Below are 19,223 nucleotides of genomic sequence, written 5' to 3'. Positions count from 1 at the left end.
GTTCTTCCACACACTGTTGATACATTACACGATAATCATGGCAATTAAAATAGGTACTGTATAGAAAATAAAATTCACTTCATATATGATGATAAGCCTTCTTGAGAAAAAATTGGTAATTCAGGGTGATCTGTGCTCACTGACTTATTCTTTACAAATCTACATCATGAAATAACGTAAAGCTATTATGCTTTGTCAACATCCAATGCTACAATGCATTATTTATTGTATCAGAATAAATCTTTTTTAAAGTATGTCAAACTATTACTGAGATTAATTTGTGAATCTTCAACACTAAAGAATATTCTACAGACAGTAGTGAAAGATTAGTTGATTAAAAAACACAGTAATGTCTGGAAGGTAAAAATAATAAAGGTTAATTAGTATCTGGATTTTATTTTATTATTATTTTTTTTTGGTAGGGGGGGGGGGGAAGTTAACTACAGGGGGTTATGTCAACATTTATCAGTATGGTAATCTAAAGTCTTCAATTATACTAAATATATTTTATCACTACACACTTAGGAATGATAATGTGCAGTGCAAAAGAACAAAGGTTTTGTTAATAAATTAGTTTAATTTTAATGTTTTTTATTTTATTTATTTTAAATGATTATATATCATCAACACAACAGCAAATACCAGTGTTAAAATATTGGAACTGCAAAGGAAGCAAGCTAACAGATCACTTTCAATACTAGTTATCTTTAATAGTGACTTACTAAAACATTAAATCAACTACAGTCCTGTCCCTGTTTCATAATCAAGATCTTGGTTAATAATAAAACAATTCTACCTTTACAATTGAAAGCCATATGAAAGCTGATATTGGACACAAAGATATGGAACCAAACCTTTCACATAATATAAAATCCAAGGCTTACATGTAAAGGAATGCAGGTATTACATCAAACTAGGGTGGCAAATGCATTGGATGTTGTCTCGCCTTTCTTCCGGCCGTACTGACCAATGAAGGAACCATCTTCAGCCATACCTGCTCCTGAGAGGGGCCAAATATTCAAGCAATCAGCATACAAGTATATATATACACAAGCAGTGGATTTCTAAGTATAAGAAAACAACTGAAAATACTATCATCTACAAAATACAAAAAGAAAGCTTTTGTTCTGGCATAAAACAGTACACTATGGTCGATTACCCAGACACCCTAATCATGTATGGAGAGGATGATTTGTTTTCAGTGTCATTCAGTTATGCTGAAAATATTGTGTCTATAAATATGTGATCACATGCTGTCAGGCACAAAAAAAAAATTATGAAAAATGCACATGTATACATGTTTAATGCAAAACTCTCGTAGTGTTCTGAAATGTGTTATGTACGGCAAACAAAGGGCACGATTCCCTTACACTGAGAATGCAGGTAGGAGGGGCAATTAAAACTCTGGGAGTAAAACACTAAGCCAACATCTAACATACATATATAGTATTACTGTATATTAATTTCCATTCTATAATTGGAGTTATGCTCTCTATCGAGGAAGGGCATTCCCACATGTTCAACTCCTGACAAGTTGTAACATCCATACCTCCCAACAGTATCTCTATTCATGTGATCATGTGAGACTTCAATTACTGTCCTTTCTGTATCTTAAAAGCAGACTTTTTTTTTTTACCACTACAGTATATGGTAATTCTTACTATACAGTAACGTAATTGAGCATGGGGATTGAAAATTACCAAAATAGGATTCTAAATTTATTTAATATAATATTGTACTTACTGACAAATAGTGTAATATTGTGTTGTACTGTAGTACTAAGTGTACACCTACTGTACCTAATTCATTTATCATTGAATTTTTTTGGCCATTTTCCATGCTTGCATGGATAGCCATAATTACCTGATGACAGCTGCTGGGTAAATCCAGAAAGGGATGTCCCCTCCCCACAGCAAACATAATACACCAGCCCTAAATATGCAGCAGAGACCTCAGGATGGGCACAGCTCTGGTGACCCAGTTGCCATCAAAATCAATATGAGAATGATGGACTATTTCTAACAGAGCTTTATGATATAATACCTCAAAGGCTTCTTTATCCTGTCACTGTGGTGTAATAAATACCAGATAATCGACTCATTGGTGCTTACGTGCTTCAAAAAAAAAAATAATGCAAGCCAATAAAACAGAGCTGTGAATTTTTTATATACATAGAAAGTAAAGTAATATTTCACAATAAATGCATGTGCAAGATCGCATTCACTTGAGCATCTAATTCATAAAGCATACACACGTTTGTCAGGAATCAAGAATATGACAATTCAATACTACCATTCTTGCAAAGAAAATTATATATACAGTACAGTAGAATTTAAAGACGAGGGTTTGGAAAGGGCGTACTGCATACTGTTAAGGATTGTAAATGATGAGAAGTGGTTAAGGTATAGTAATAGAAGATGTACAGTACAGTACTGTATGTGTAAAGGAGGTGGGGATGACCAAGAGTTGAAGAAAAAGGAAGTAACAGTTTGTCACGAGGACTGGAAGAACACTTGGTTCACTTCAAAGTGATATTTTGTGGAAAGAATCACACAAGAGATAGTACAGTAATTGTAATTTTTTTTTAGCTAAATTGAAAATTGTTAAATAAACTGCAAAACATGAAGCATATCAAAAGAAGTTAGGAACTATTGACACATGAACAGCACTATCCAAAGACTATTACAGAACATGGAAAAGCTCTTGGCAAGATAAAATTACAATCTTGATTATCCACAAAACATTACAACATGGTTCCAAATTGAAAATGCATTTATGATTTCACGGAGTCTCAAACTGAATTTTCTAGTATAACTTTATGATACCAAACATCTGTCCACACACACACACTATGATTTGCCATACCTTAACTTCAAGTCTTCCTATACATAAATCTATCCCAAGACCTTAATTTATATACATTACCTATACTTTTTTTTAATATAAGAATATATTTTAAATGCAGATATTCAAAGAATTGTATTGTCTACTTTTTACTAAAACGGAAGTAATGTGATAAATAATTGTCTTAAAAGTTTACTCTCTTCATTTCTAGCATTTAATTATCAAGTGTGTCAGTTTAAGTATTTAACTTCTGAAAGAGGTTACACAACTTTGTAACCTACATTGAGCTGTGATTTTAGTATTTTGAAATAAAAAAATATATACTGTATAAACTATGTCATGTAAGACTATCAACACCATCCATGTTTAATCAAGAAAAAGTAGAGGTTGTGACAACAGTAACTCTGGGCACACTTCATCTTACAAAAACAGTGATGGTGACTGTGTGGAACGACCCATGTGTGTGTTAATGATATCTGGGTAATCAAGGCAGCCATTAATAGTAACATGTAAGTAATGCAGGCTCTAGCTAGACACAGAATGAATAAAATCACAATACAACACAACAAGAAAATGCAAAATTACTACAACACTCATAAAACAATGTCCTACAGTCAATCAAACAAACCCAAGATAGAAAACTTACCCGTGTCTCCATCTCCGTACTCTGCCATAGAGTCCGTGTCTGATTCTATTGGGTTTTTCACATCACTTCCCAGACTATCCCTCTTTGGTCCATCCAAACTGTAAAATTGAAGTTAATATTACTTAACATACTGTATAACTGCAAGAAAACAATTTAATGAAACAATATGACTACAGAAATCCTAAACATTGTGACTGAGATAATGCTAAATTATTATTTATCCTGTGTAAGTGTATCCTTAATGACCTTATAATACTTTTCAATTAAGGCCGAGTTTGATTGGTTCATGCCATGAGTCATCATTAAGAGTTTATACTTACAGACACTTCATATGCACATTTTAATTTTATGTTTATATGTTCACCTTTATTATTTTTTTTTGTGGCAAGGTGATTTATTCTTTCAATTAAGAATAGTCAGCAAGTTTTCTAATGAAATTTGGGCTGAATAGCTGTGCACCAGTAAACTGAACAATTATAATTCCGGAAACACATTGCAACACTGTAATGCCTTACAAGTCTAACCGAGGCAGGCCTAGTCTCTTTGTCCAGGAAGGAAAAGGGCTGCTCAACTTGTCATTTATTTTGGGCTTTTATTATTCAATCACGCCTATAATAAACAGACCGAACTAATTGGGGCAGACCCCAGCCCGAAAATGTGAAATTCCAAAAAAGATGAATCTGGGGGTCAGGACCGTTTCCAGAAAATCGGACATTGCTAAGTCTGGTTGCCAGTGACAGTTTTCACTGATATGACTGTTTTGTACTGTAAAGTATTTACCTCTAGTATAAATAGAGGTGCTTCTCCATATTCACCGGATAGGAGTGATAACCAACCAGGGCTGCCTAATCATACTCGCCATGGCAATTGATAATTTTGCCTCATGCGAAAGTGAAGGAGACCTCGCAAATAGATCTTACGACTTTGAAAAGTTTTATATTGAATAATTCTTCAATCTGAATGAGAATGCATGAATATAAGACATTAACTTCATCAATAGCCAGATTTTTGAGGTTCTACTGTAAAATAAAAATTAAAACAACAATCAAAATAATGAGTAATTCTTTTAACAGTTGAATTTTTTTTTTTTTTTAATTACTAAAAGTTACGCAAGACAGAGAGAAAATTTCAAAAACATTTTATCTGACATACGGCTGGGCAAATTCAGGGAATCCTTGTTCTTCATTAAAGTCGGTACGTCCATGGGCAGCCTCTCGTTCCTGGACAGCATATTTTCCTCCACGATTACGTTTGACAATGCATACGATGATGAGGATCAGGAGAAGGAATGCAATGGCAAGCATCATCCCAATAAACCAACCACGAGTTGCAATGCTGTCAGTCGGGCGAAGAATCACTCCTGAGGTCTGCAAATAATACAGGAAAATCTGAAGATGTTTCCCTACCAAAATAACAACTAAAAGACTGAATGCAAGCCACACTTAAAGCAAAGGGGCAAAGGATGCCAGTGAATAAAGTTCAGCCAACAAGGAGAGGCCAAAGTTTGCATTTTGCAAAAATCTGTAAATTTGCCGTCTAAAAATGAAAAGGTTTTGAAAAATATGAAAGAGACACTAGAATTAAAATTACTGGTGTACTAGAATATGTTGAATTCAAAAGATGAACTTGCATAGTAGAATTGGGATAAATTACAGTAATTAAAGCCAAACTCAAGTTGTTCAGATCAATATGGAAGATGGTACCTAGATCATGGGATGCATTGACAAAACTTAACATGTTTTGTTCATTAGAATAAGAAATTTATTTTCCATACATTGTGCTAGGGATTACCTAATCTGTCTAGAATCAAGTTTTCCATAAATGTTTACTAATGTATGTTATCTATTAATTATTGCTTTAAGTGTAATTTGTTTAAGAAAACTAAGGAGCTAAAGGGTAAAATTTGTTTCCAAGAATAATGTTCTCATCAGCTACTCCATTAACACAGTGAAAACAACAGTAGATGATACTTTAGTAGAGTACAGTGCAGTAAGTTCTGCCACTATATCCATAAATCAGGAAGGGTGCTGGTACCTAATTTACGATCTAGACAATTTCCACTGTGCAATGATACTTAAAAGATATAGTATGGAAGAGGAACACTTATCTTTTTCTTTTCCTTTTTTTTCCGAGGGGAGGGGAGAAAATGACAAGAGAGTTTCTGCACATATATCAAGATTGTGAAAATTTACAACCAGACAAACAAATGAAGGGTGATAACAGTCCCCTCAGAAGAGGTATATATCACTTACAACACCAGTTAGGTGAGTGTCAATCTCTTCTACATCCGACTCGGTTGAATAAACTCCATCCACAGCCACCAGACACACTTGGTAGGTCTCTTCAGCTTCGAGACCCTTTAGTACAATGAAGTCTTGGTACAGTTCTGGCTTGGTCTCCAGGAACATGCTCTCCCCATACAACCTGAAAATTTTAATTCACATACACAACCAATAACAGGATCACGTCGCATCTTACTATAACATTATGACGACAGATGTCTGGATATTTAGAGCCACTGTGTGAAGGAGAATAAATCACCTCCAGGAAGAATGAATGAATGAAAAAGAATGGAGGCAGTAGCATAGTGTGTCTGTATTTGCTCTTGACTATTAATAAAATAAGTTCACTCTAAATGTCACACTTAGATAAATGTACAGTAAGTGTATCATGTTTACTATTAGCACCCAAAGTAAAAATTGTCTCATGTCCATCCCATTAGAGACATCCAAACCCATCATCACACTTACCTGTATTTGATGAAGAAGTGTGAGCCAGGGTTGGACTCAGTGTTGGGGATCCAGGTGATCTTAATGGCTGGAGCTCCTGTCTTTGTACTGATGTGCTGCCAGATGAAAGACGGTTTCCCTGGTGGTGTAGCTTCAGTGCTTCGAGTCATTCGCTCAATGTAGTAGGTGGACCCTAGACCCATCTAAAATATGAATAAATCGATCATGTAATAAGTGGATAAAAATGTGCAACACATGTCCAGCAGACTTTAAATGATATTTTTTATTGTTACATTGACCAAACTCAAATTAGACCATCCCTAAGCTCATAATTTGCCAAGTTTATTGTGCATGGAAGTCTGTGTGTGTTATAGTTTAGTTTCTTGGAAGCAATAAAAAGCTTCAAAAGTTGGAAGACAATGATCACTGGGTGGATGATCATGGTTAAAATACACCAAACCCTTTAATAGCAACTACTATGGAATCTCTTGAACCTAATTTAATAGTCACCTTAATGGTACTGGGTATATCAACCTCCCAATACCAAGTTAATAGAGCAGCCTAGTTCTTATGGACACCTTACAGTATACAGATCTTAAGATAAGTCATGGAAACACTGACTTACACAACCACATACAATACTTACTGCAGTGCGAGCCACAACTGTGATACGGTACTTTGTTGCTGGCTTCAGTGATGCAAGTTTAGCTCTAGTTACTGTGTGATCATTTATGGGAGGATCACGCTCTGACTGAATACCTATACTGGTGCCATCAACCTCTTGAAAGTAGATGTGGTAACCAGTCAAAATACCATTGGGCTGCTTAGGTTTTTTCCAGAGGAGGAAGAAAGCAGATGAACCCATGGGGATAGCATCAAGGTAGTCAACTGGACCAGGCTCTGTGAGTGATATAAAGCATTCGTAAATATTTTGATATCAGTATATTTTGGGCAGAAATTTCAATCACCACATTTGAATCTAGAAGAGAAGAACTTCAAGTGAAAGTGGAGAAGTAATTGGAGGACTGATCAACTACATCAGAGTGTTAAGTGAACAGATTTAATGCATTCCAGCAGAGTGGATGTCTCAATTTATTTGGTCTTAAAATGAGTTTAGGATGATTATGCTTAAGTTGTTCTTTGTTCTATTTTCTCACATGGTTAATCTCCTCAATCCTTGTGAACCTGCTTGCCTTTTTTCCATCCTATTAACTGCTGTGAAACATGGCTTATAAAAATTTGTCTAAAAATCAGTTATTATTTTGGTAATTTGTTGCTATCAAATATAAATAAAGTGAGAACTAAATATATACACATGCTTAAGACGAGATGAATTTTGGTTTAAAAAGCTATCATAATATTGGATGGATTGTGCTGTAGGGAAAGGAGTGACTGAAAAACAGTACCTGTATACAACTCAGGTGAGGTATGGACATAGGAATAAAAGAGCTAGGTGCGAGATGAATGGCAGACCGAGTTGAAAAGGCAAAATGAGGAAAGTGATTATGGAAAATATTAGTACAGAATATTGCAAGGAGTCCAACAAGATAATATAGTCTTGTTTATGAAAGAGAGCGTATTGGATGTATAAACATACTGGACTGCCATACACACTTACTTCCTTCTGGTGTGTTGAAACTGATGGATTCACTGGGAGGACCGTCAAAAGCACCGTTGAACACCAACACACGCACAAAGTTCTTAGTGAATGGAACAAATGAGGTGACGAGAGCAGTGGGCTCGTTGTTGTTCTCTACGATAATATCCCGAGCCTTGTCCTCACTTTCATGTTCTGTCCAAGTTTGAATCTGTAAAATAACCATGTTCAGTAGTGTTAAAATAACCATGTTCAGTAGTGTTAAAATAACCAAGTTAAGTTTAGTGTTACCCATTTACCAGTTATAGAGAATCCCTCAATATTCCCCCACAATTTCTCCCTAGTCTGTCATGTACTATCAACATGAAACAATTCAAATTCTAACCATGAGTCAAACACAAAATATTCAAGATTATCACAGAAGCATATAAAAAGTTAAATAAACATTAAGGCCACATAATACAGTTACAACCACAAATTACAACTCGAAATTTCTATATACATATAAAAAATAAATAAAAATAAAATCCCAAATACTGTAACATACAAGACCTTCAATACAGTGATTCCATATTTCACCTTCAAAATTGCCCCACTCTCCTGGTATATGAAGTGTTTCCTGCATTTCAACTTATACTTCATGTCTAGATTCCAAAGAAATCCCAAGTCTAACCTTGTATCCTAAGAAGTGGCCTCGGATAGATTCATTTGAGACGGGATCCCATGCCAAGAGTGCAGTGGTTGCATCCTTCAAATCAAGTAAAGTCAAATTCCTCGGGGCTTCGTTTGGAACTGCAAGAAATAAAATGAAACTATAATTAGTACAGAAAATTATACTTTACTTAAAGTCAAAGGACCTGATGGTAAAAAACCTGTAAAAAAAAAAGGAGACTGTACAACTGAGAGTAATGATGCATAAAGAGTAACAGTACTATAGTTAAAAGTTTCCCATCAACAACAATGGAATCTGATACAGTACACGAGATATAAGGCTCCTCTGTGACACTAGATAAAAATAATGACCTGGACGACAAAAGTAACTCAAAGTGGAAAGATTTACTGGTGCTTTAAGTACACACTTCACTCAAGTATGTACCCAAACCTAAAACTACTCAAACAATGACATATGAACAGTTCTTTAGAGACTTAATGGTAATACACATAAAATAGAATATACTATTTCAAAGGACCACAGTACAGAACTTTATCATATCAAGTGACCAATCAAATTTACTTTTGGCTACAACATAATAATACACTAGAATGAGTAAAACTTTTGAAGAAGACAATTTCTCCAATTGATCTTGAGGGAGGGAGGGAGGGACAGAGGGCACATCTACCAATCATAATAATCACAAGAGTTGTCTGCACTCACCATCTTCTCCCGACCATCCAATAACCTCAGGAGCAGCAACATGAGCTTGGCCCCGATCATTGTGTGCTTCAACCTTGATTCTGTAAGGCTTGAATGTTGGTTGGTCTGGCACTAACTTGTGGTCCTGTTGCCAATCAACAACGTCATATGTTTCCCACCTTGCATTTTCTATGTCCTCACGTTTCCAATACACACGGTATTTGAATCCTGGACCATTGTGCTCAATCTCTGGCATAGACTAGAAAAGAGTAATGCTATTAGGTATGTAATTTAAAGAAAGATTTAAAAATAGTCAATAAAAACTTTGGACTGACCGATTTATTTTTTTGGGGGGGAAGAGGCTTCAGCAACTATGCCTATATTTCCCCAATGATGTCTTACCCACCAAAGAGTTACAAGATGTACAGGACAGGGGACCAACCAGGGGTTTCACTTGTGGGCCTTTCAGCAGAATGACCAAGACAGTCGTGTTTTTGGCATCACTGAGCCCACAGAATATGAATGCAGCACTGGCAATCCAAGGATTTGCAATTTTTGTGCTACCCCCTAAACCCTAAGGTTGGCCTTGGAGATCTGGTAATCATGCCGCTGCTTTCATATAATTGTCATATATATTTTTATTCATTTGAATCAATACCTCAAGATGGTCAACACGTCATGCACCTGACAGGATCATCTACTACTCCACAGCCATGTAGTGAGCTTATTTAAACATCTATTTTAATATACTTTACATCTAATAGTTTCAAACACATTTTTCATAATAGTCTTACCACCACATGATAGCAGGTTTTGGAAAAAAAAAAAAAAAAAAGGTTTGGGGGGACAAGAATGACATCACCTCAGTCAACTTACCGACCACTTAATCACCAAGTCATTTGGTGTGGAACCTTTTCCCTCGACCCCATCTGGATTTTTGTAGGGAACATCATAAGGGGTTGTGCACATCTCTGAGTGGTCTGAAGGTTGTGATGGTCCAATTGCATTACGAGCAATTACCCTAAATGTGTAGTTTGCCCATGGACTTAAATTGATCTGAAATAAAGTAATTAAACCATAATTAATATAAACTCTAGTAACAGACACATTAAAGATATCTATTAAAAAGGTTTATAATACACACTAAAATTTTTATAAGAAACCCAATTCAACAAATAAAATATCAGCTATATAAATAAAATCTCAAACATGACAACTTATTTTCTACTCACATTAAATTGTGTACTGGTGGCAGGAACTGAGTCAAAGGCATTCTCCCAGGTGTCAGGTGTGAAGCTTGTGTTATACTGAATGACATAACCCAGGATAGGTGCTCTGTTGTCACCCATGGGCTGCCATTCCACACTTGCATCACGGTCATTACATATCACCGGCAGTAACAGTTGGGGAGGGTTGGGCACATCTGCAGAAATGGATTACAAATTAATCATAAAATGAATAATTCTGTATTTATTATGATACATGTGACCGACTGTAACTACTGTACTAAAAAGACAATACTGTACATACCATTATATCTATAAAATTGGCACAAATTCTTTTAAGTCATTAAAAAATTGTCTTTCGATTGAAAAAAATATAAGGTTTTCAAAAAGCTGAAGAGCAGTACTGAACTGTATGTAGCATCAGTTAAGTTGTAGGATGTAGCATCAGTTAAGTTGTTGGGTTAATACTATACAAGCAGTGAGCTCCTGTGACAAAAAAAAAAAGAAAAAAGAAAAGAAAAAAGCAGGATCCTTAATACTTTTTCTAGCATTTCAGACTCTACTTGTACAAAAGATAATAAAGTGCCACAGCTGGGGGCAGGGCAGTTAACTTGCCTGATGTATGGCCCATATTAATATACCAGTATTTTCAGTTGTGTCAGGGGTTTAAGACATATCAACACATACTATTTATCTGTTAACTGCAGAAAACACTTTCAGAGCATATAGGCTGCAAACTTTAACACTATACAGTACAGTACTCGCCTTGAACTATAAGTGTAGCTTCAGCCGTAATCTTGTCTAACTCCGTCGAGGCAACACAAGTGTATACCCCGGAGTCTAATTCTGTAGTCTTGGTGATACTCAGGGAGAAATCAGACTGCTGGACAAATCGTGGTTCTTGCTCAAAATCAATCAGTTTTCCATCAGTAAGCCACTCAATACTCAATTCCAGATCACTGTCAGTCACAGCATTGCACCTGTGTAAGACAACAAGTGTTAACAGTAAATGCTGATACCAAACCAAGAGCAAAATCATTCAAAGAAACTGAAAAGAACACACCCACCCCACACACAAGAAATATCATTATTATTCAAATATATAACATACTACAGTAACTGTCATATCAAACTCTACCGATTTAATGCCACTCATGCACAAATGATGAACAGCATAGACCTTGTCATCAAAAACAAAACAATTAAAGTGTACAGTACTGGGTTATGTACAGCAACATACCTAAATGTAGCAGTTTGACCCGCAGCAACTTCGTAGTCCTGCGGGGCATCTGTTATCCGGGTTCTCTCCTTCACCTCTAGGGATCCATCTGCCTCTTGCTGCCCAAATTTATTTTCCGCAGAGCAAACATAATCTCCCGCGTCCGTAAACGAAACATCTCTGTGGAAAAATATTTGAAGATGTTTTAGATGGTGAGCATATTGTCTCCATTTACTTGTTTAAGTGTATTAATAAATTTTTGTATTATCCCATGATATTACTGATATGTTTCACTCTAAATATTCAGCAGTTGATTAATCAAATGTAACAAACACAATTACAAATAGAAGGATGTTAACAAATCTGTACATTTTTTGGCAACATTCTATTGTTGAATGGCTCTTTTAAACAATTATTTTCTCCACTGTTTGTTTTGATAAATGAACCTTTAAAGGGATGCAACATCCATTAAGTAATAAATTTAACTGCTTTGTGCTTGCAGTCTCTTAAAAAACAATATTAGTTAAAATATCACAATTACCATAGATACTCTGGTATACCATCTAAAAAAAACACCAACTTTAACCATGTCAAATAAAAACTACAGTACAATTAAATACCAAGATACATACTGGATAACAAGGTCTCCTTCAGGAGTGACCTGGAAGCGTCCACCAGTCAGTTCAAGACCATCCCTCATCCAAGTGATTCGTGGTTTTGGTGCACCAAATACACGACATGTAATGTTCACCTGCTGTCCATCAACTGATCGCACATCACTTGGAGGAACGCGAATCTCAGGGGGCAAAGCTGAAAATGATGAAGGGTGTTAAAGGATGTCACTTCATACACTGGACAGTATGTCTTGCAGACACAATATGCATTTCACTTAAAAGAGGTTAAATACAGTAGTCTTCTGCTCTTTTCCTACCAATTCTGCATGAAATGGGGTCAGTTCCATAGACCTATATTCTAAACCTATCCAATATTACACCCGAGTTTTCAAATATAATTTCAAAATGTTAGGAATTAGTTTTCAAAGTGGATAAAAAGTTATATCATGTCTTATATACTGTTACCAGATTTTATAAAGGCCTCAGGTTGTCTTGCATTGGTAATTGGTGGGGGTGTAACGATATGGGGTACAGTAACCGCACTATATTTCATATTCATTTAATTTTGAGAGTGAGAGAGAGACTCCAACAGTAATTCTGAAGATTACTTAATGCTTGTCTCATCTGCTCTTTACTTACTACTGGTTTTCCTTTTCCAGCTTAAAATGTTCAATTCACTATGTGCAAAACGGATTACCTCATCTCTCTCGTCTTCCAGTTGCTCAAAATATTATCTATCTTCTTTACTTTATTTTTTTCCCCCACAAAGTCACTTTTCATTTTAACTGGCGACTCCATTTATTTTATTTTATTTTTCACACTACTGTACTGTATTCAGTTATATACATGAATAATCAGATAATATTCAGCGAAAATACATTACAAACTTACCCAAGACATTGACGTAAACATCCTTGTACACGTAGCCATGGTCGTTGGAAGCATTACAACCATAGTTTCCAGTATCAGCCTTGGTCAAGTTGTAGATGGTGATCTTATTACGCTCTACAAGACGGCGAGGATTTGGGGGTGCCTTCTCAACAGGCATACCGTTGTAAATCCAATCCATCCTGGGAGGAGGCTTTCCCGCTGACTCACAGTAAAATACTGCCGTCTCTCCCTCAGCATTGTTCTGTACCTCTGGCTCCTTCTCAAAGTATGGAATTGCTGTACAGGAAGATGATACAACACATTTTTGAGATATGGATAAAGTTCCACATTAAGATTACATCCTACAACTTGGTTTACACAATATTCATCACTTCAATCAATCAGAGTACCATCCTCATATCTGAGGGCTGGTGACCACAGTTCTCCACTCTAAATATTCTTGGGCTGTTTTTACCAAACCTCCAATTAGTAAGTTCATTATTTACTAACACTGCAGCCTCCTGTTGCCAGTTAAGATTCTTTAAAAATCTAATACCTCCTTCATTAATGCCTATTTTTTACAAGATCTCTGTAAGTTTATTGTGCTTTACCATATAAAAAGCTTTATCAAAATCAATAAAGCAGATGTACAAATTTCTTTGGACCTCTAATGAGCTTTCACTCAAAAATTTCTAACCAAATATAGCTTCCTTTTTCCTTTCTAAGTCCATTTTGCTCTTCAGATAACTCATTGTCTTTTCTAAAATTTATTCTATACTTAAAATTATGTTAAATAAAACTTTGCAGGCATGACTTAAGCCTATTGTTCTAAACTGGGTGCACTCTAAGGCTCCTGGCTTCTTAGTTAATAATACAAATACTCCTGTATTGATTTTTTTTAAATCATTGGAAAGGTATCCTTTGAAGTATGTACTGTATATATGTAACTACATATTTTAATTAAACATTTTATCCCATTCTTGCCCATTTGTTTTATAAATTCTATCGGAAGCTGATCAACTCCATGACCTTTATATAAACAATTTTCAATTTGCTTACAGTTGCCACAAATTCGTTTACAGTTGCCACAACTTGTTTCCAGAATTGGCATTTCGATCTTTATTCATCACTTATTCTCACCAAATTATGGTTTACTGTATTTTAAATTTACACTAAATATCATATATTTCACATGTACAGTCGGCCACAGGAATAAGTATACTACAGTAGCTGTACGGTCCGAAAATGGTCTGGTAACGTTGAAACTGCGCACCCAGACGCATGATGAAACTCGGCTCTAACTATTTTCTGTTTCCCCTTCTTTATTCTTGTTTACTCCTCTTCCTCCCTTTACTACCAGGTCATCCAAACATCAGTTAAAAAGAAGAAGGGTAAGAGAAAAAGTGGGGGAGGAGGAAGGAGCTGTACGAAACTGCAATCCCATTCGGCAACAAGTTTACTCCCATTGGATACAATATATTACTTGTAATATAAACACAAGACACTAGTAAGACATTCACAACAAATGTATCTATAACAAATATGTATGAATAAAACATAAATTACAGGTCATTTTGTAATTTTGACTGTTCTGTTCAGGACAGTGTTACCAGGTATTTTGTCTCAAACACGAACCGTAGGTGTACAGTACACTTATTCTTGTGGACAACTGTACATTCAGTTACAATTTGCGACGAATTATTTTACAAGTGATTTCAGACTCACCTTGAACTTTAACATTCATGGAATAAGACTTGGCCACACCTACACCATTGCTTGCCTCACATTCATAGCTGCCTTCATCTTCAAAGTCTACATAGCGAATTACAAGCGTTTTGCCATAATTTTCATAGTCAACTCGATCTTGAGGAAGTTTTGCTGGTTGAGAATTATTTCTTTTTGTCCATCGCATTTCAGGAAGTGGTCTGTGAAACACAAAATCATAATAACACTTTGTACACAAAAAGTTCACAAAATAAGTTTCCGAACATTCAATATAAAAATTCAATGAAACAAATTTTTTCCATATCTATTAAAAGTATTAAACACATCCTGTTTGTTAACCAAATGTTTACAAATTTAAACTTTAATCTCCTTAACAAATATCACCCATAAAGTCTCCATCACTTCTAAATAATCTTTCCTCTCCTTTTAAACCAATGACTGCCCCTCTATATCATATCTAGTCCCGACAAATATTAATTAACCTTTAAGAAACTTACGTTCCACTGAAGATGCACCAGAGCCGCAGCGTCTTGCCTTTCAGAATGCTTGTATTCTTACGAGATTTGAACTGTTCCTCAGGTTCATTCTTAGTCTGAACAGCTGTACTGCCGCTCTGATATACACGAAGGTATACTCGATTACCCAATTTGTACTCGTTACGGAATGTTGATGTTGCAGAACAAGCATAAGTGAAGTCGTTGGATTCATCAAAGCGAGTGACATTTGAGAACCAGAGTGTACCTTCTGGGTCTACAGTCATTCTCGAAGAGTTAATGCTACGCAGCGCACCTCTGTCATCCTAGAAATAAAAACGAAAAATTTTATTTTTATTTCATGTTGACAACCTTTGCATCATTAGCTTCAAGTCTAAATGTCTCTCATATCCAAAGAAAAGCTGCCGATATAACATGTCCTCCAAACATTTCACTCAGCATCCACATACAGGTAGTACTGTACAGAACACGACAGACACACTTGAAGCACTTACTAAAATCAGCAGACCACGAAAGGGCAAACTGACACCTGTTTTATTTCTTAAGGTAATGTTTCTTTGGGTGGGTAATTGTCTCCTCCATTAAACTTCCTTGTGTATTCACACTTATTTCATAACATTTATTTGTGACACCAATCACTACTCTCTCTGTACAAAGTCCTAACAGCAGTCCTCAAACAGCCTTCCCTCATGCAGTAAAGATGAAAAAGCAGTTTTTCTCTTTACAGTAGAGTATATCCATAACTACAATGCACAATATTTTGTTCTTTTCCAATTATTTGATCACAAACCAATGATGAGAAAATAAATGTCTTACCTATGTATCTTAATTCTTTCCAAAATCATTCACTCTCTACCATTGTAAAGTTCTGTTCCCTATCCCAAGAAATAATAACAACCAACCATGATAGAAATAATTTTCCTAAGCCTTCAGCCTCAAATTTTCTTTCTCTTCCTTTTATACATTGACAAAATCATTGCTTTTATCCAGTGATTTATCATGCACCCACAAATATTCTTCTTTTCCATTAAAAAACTACGATATTTATCATCTTCAATCTTTTAAAATGGTTTCATTCATATAACTGTTCATGGCTTGGGCCTTATGAAAAGAGGTTTCAAACTTAAGAACAGCATAATATGAAGTTGAAACAGCTTATATGACCTAATTTTCAATGTAAAAAATCACAACGCTTTATTAGATTTTCAGTCGTTACCTGAATCATCCAGTAAACGTAGGGCTTGGGATAACCATCAGGAGGCTGGCAGGTCAAGCCAACAGGATCTCCTTCGTTAACAGTTTCTGTCATTGGATCTTCATTCTTGAAGCTATTCAACTCTGATTTGCGAACAAACACGGAGTTGGATGTGGCTGTTCCCATCTCATTAGTAGCAAAACACTGATACTGACCTGTTGAAGAATGTATAATGTGTGTTTTACAATACAGTATTTTGTATAAATTATTTCCACATTACATTTTAGTACAGTATAATGATTAAAGACACTAGAGTCTGGTTACTTTATATCAACATTTGTGCTAAAGGTGTAATGTACAATACACATACCCAAGTCTTCATCTCTGGGTGATGTGATGACCAGCGTGCCTCTACCTGGCTGCTGCAAGATACGGTTGTCGTACGTTTGCCAGTCAAACTCCTTACCATTTTTAACCCACCGATACCTGTATAAGTAATTTTATTGTAAACATACAGGTACTCAGTTTAACTTCTATGTGTGTGTGTTTCAGCTACTTTGTATGACCCACCATACATCACAATAAAATAATATAATCAATATAATAAGTGGAGGAAAAAAATTACTAAAAACAAAGCTTTCATTTTAAAGCAAAACCTTTATTCTACTGTTGAATTATTAAGTCAGGGACCGCAAACAACTTCTCAACAACAATGCAGTAGAATCAAGAGTGTACAGTACCTGTAATGTACTTGGTCTTAGTTCCATACAAATACAGTAAGAAATAGGTATCATGCAACTACAGTACTGTACTATGATTGAAACATTCAAGACAAAATAATGTTTACTTCATTAGCATAACTATAGTATTTTCTTATATGCAAACACCCTACAGTGATTATATTCTGTATTATATATGGTAAACGGCTCTTAACTTTGGAGAATTCTCCTCCATAATCATTGTTCTGCATCTAACATCTGATCAGTGCAGCCAACACTGTTTCCCATATTAGGCCTTACACAGCTTAAGAGGAACAAATCAGGTTAGCAGATGACAGCCAAAGCAGAAAGAACATACTTGGGGGCAGGTTCTCCTTCAGCCTCACACTCGATGATAAAGGGTTTGTCGTTCTCGTCCTGCCTGGATGCCACTTGGAAGAGTAGCTCCTCGTTGGAGGGCGGCTGTTTGGTCATCATAGGTGGGTACTTGATAACTGCCTCACAACTGACAGCTACAAGCATCAGCACCAAGACCGCCCGCACCAGCCCCACACCTGATAACCGCGTCTCTAACATCGTGCCTCGTCCCTAACACCACCTGCAACAAAACAACAATAATCATTACATCACACCTTCACTATTACAGTTATGTAAAATTTTCTTTCACACATTATAAAAAACAAATTAATTTGTGGACACATCACATATATAATAACTGGGTGTGCATATTTCCAGGGTTCACACTATAACAGTGTAGACACTCACATAAGGAGCCTTAACCTTGCCTCCAATTAACATATACAGTACAACAAAACTAGGATATAGAGCAATATTATTTTCCCACTAAAAATACACACACACACACATATATATATATATATATATATATATATATATATGTGTGTGTGTGTGTGTGTGTGTGTGTGTGGATTTAAATCACTAGAGCAGTAAAGTACCGGCCACTTTACCAGCCAGGCACTTGCACTATTCCCGACTATATACTGTACAGTATTCGTATTTTTTTCTTCTTATATTGTTAGCTATGATCGAACACCCCGACCCCCCCCCTACCCCTCGCCCTCCTCGGGATCACTCAGGCATGCTGGTCCACCCACCATCTCTAACAAGATTGCGAAGGGGACTGCTACGCTAATGGAAACTCCCCATTTGTTTCAATGACTCCAATCCACCTCCCTACACACGTTTTTACTTCTTGCTCTTTCAACTTTATTTTGCACCTCATATTAGCAAGACATTAGAAAAATAGATTACCCGAAGATTCCCCCAACATAATATCTAGCACATCTAACCCCTCCCTTAGGCAGCGTTAAGGTGGTTAATTTTCTGGTGGAATAATTTTGAGGTGAATATTCAAGTGATAAAAAAAAAATGTATTGCAGTTGATATTTCTTCGAACAGTAATGTGGGTAGTGTTGCTAAAAACGGTAGGTGTGATTCGATTTTCTCTCATATGCGTTTATTAACTTTAATGTACCTGTTCTACTAATGAAGTTAGGTTAAGTAAGAACTTGAGGTAAAAAAAAAAACCAATAAATAAATCAGACTCGCCTTTATAGCTGACATTGTTGGCTTTCCTCCTAAACACAGCACATAACACAGCAGGCAGACTTGACACAGGCCATTACAAAAAATGACAATCTTCCGCACTACAGCAATATACAGTACTTTCATCATCTCCGAATAAATGATCTCGCTTGACTCGTTACCTCGAACACAAAAAAAATATTGGATATTTTGAAATTACGTACACGTTCACACACATCATAAAGAGCTCCACTGAAACAAAAAACCTAACCAAACTTAAGCAAATGTAACATTTCAACATGAAAAAAAACTTGGAAGCAACAAATCCTGGGAACAAGGGGACAGGTCCAAAATAACGTGACGTCATTTATTTGGGAACGCAAGCACTGTTGAGAACGTTTCACTGATTAACGCCCCCCTAATAATTGTTAGTCACACGCAGACTG

At 35.9% G+C, this 19,223-nt stretch overlaps 1 protein-coding gene across 3 annotated transcripts in view; it reads right to left on the bottom strand.

Annotated features, from left to right (window-relative positions):
* LOC121879559 (neuroglian-like) overlaps positions 1 to 19,223 on the bottom strand; it is a 172,507-nt gene that overhangs the window by 3,470 nt on the left and 149,814 nt on the right. For 2 of the 3 annotated variants that reach the window (XM_042386208.1, XM_042386207.1), the window contains 19 exons: positions 17,591 to 17,830; positions 16,884 to 16,999; positions 16,535 to 16,728; positions 15,322 to 15,623; positions 14,825 to 15,024; positions 13,121 to 13,396; positions 12,248 to 12,425; positions 11,637 to 11,795; positions 11,162 to 11,376; positions 10,403 to 10,593; positions 10,047 to 10,226; positions 9,192 to 9,429; positions 8,490 to 8,608; positions 7,838 to 8,027; positions 6,866 to 7,119; positions 6,241 to 6,422; positions 5,743 to 5,914; positions 4,643 to 4,857; positions 3,491 to 3,588 (listed from right to left, as the gene is read on the bottom strand). In XM_042386208.1, the coding sequence (XP_042242142.1) occupies positions 3,491 to 3,588; positions 4,643 to 4,857; positions 5,743 to 5,914; positions 6,241 to 6,422; positions 6,866 to 7,119; positions 7,838 to 8,027; positions 8,490 to 8,608; positions 9,192 to 9,429; positions 10,047 to 10,226; positions 10,403 to 10,593; positions 11,162 to 11,376; positions 11,637 to 11,795; positions 12,248 to 12,425; positions 13,121 to 13,396; positions 14,825 to 15,024; positions 15,322 to 15,623; positions 16,535 to 16,728; positions 16,884 to 16,999; positions 17,591 to 17,808 (3,697 nt within the window). In that variant the 5' untranslated portion in view covers positions 17,809 to 17,830. Of the gene's footprint in view, positions 1 to 884; positions 1,001 to 3,490; positions 3,589 to 4,642; positions 4,858 to 5,742; positions 5,915 to 6,240; positions 6,423 to 6,865; positions 7,120 to 7,837; positions 8,028 to 8,489; positions 8,609 to 9,191; positions 9,430 to 10,046; positions 10,227 to 10,402; positions 10,594 to 11,161; positions 11,377 to 11,636; positions 11,796 to 12,247; positions 12,426 to 13,120; positions 13,397 to 14,824; positions 15,025 to 15,321; positions 15,624 to 16,534; positions 16,729 to 16,883; positions 17,000 to 17,590; positions 17,831 to 19,223 lie in introns of all 3 variants that reach the window. The other variant, XM_042386209.1, reaches the window with a different exon arrangement.

The sequence above is a fragment of the Homarus americanus genome, unplaced genomic scaffold, assembly GCF_018991925.1.
Source record: "Homarus americanus isolate GMGI-L3 unplaced genomic scaffold, GMGI_Hamer_2.0 scaffold9741, whole genome shotgun sequence".
In the NCBI taxonomy this organism is placed as follows: Eukaryota; Metazoa; Arthropoda; class Malacostraca; order Decapoda; family Nephropidae; genus Homarus; species Homarus americanus.
The sequence above is the reverse complement of the archived record's forward strand: the minus strand, read 5'-3'. Positions and strand labels throughout refer to the sequence as shown.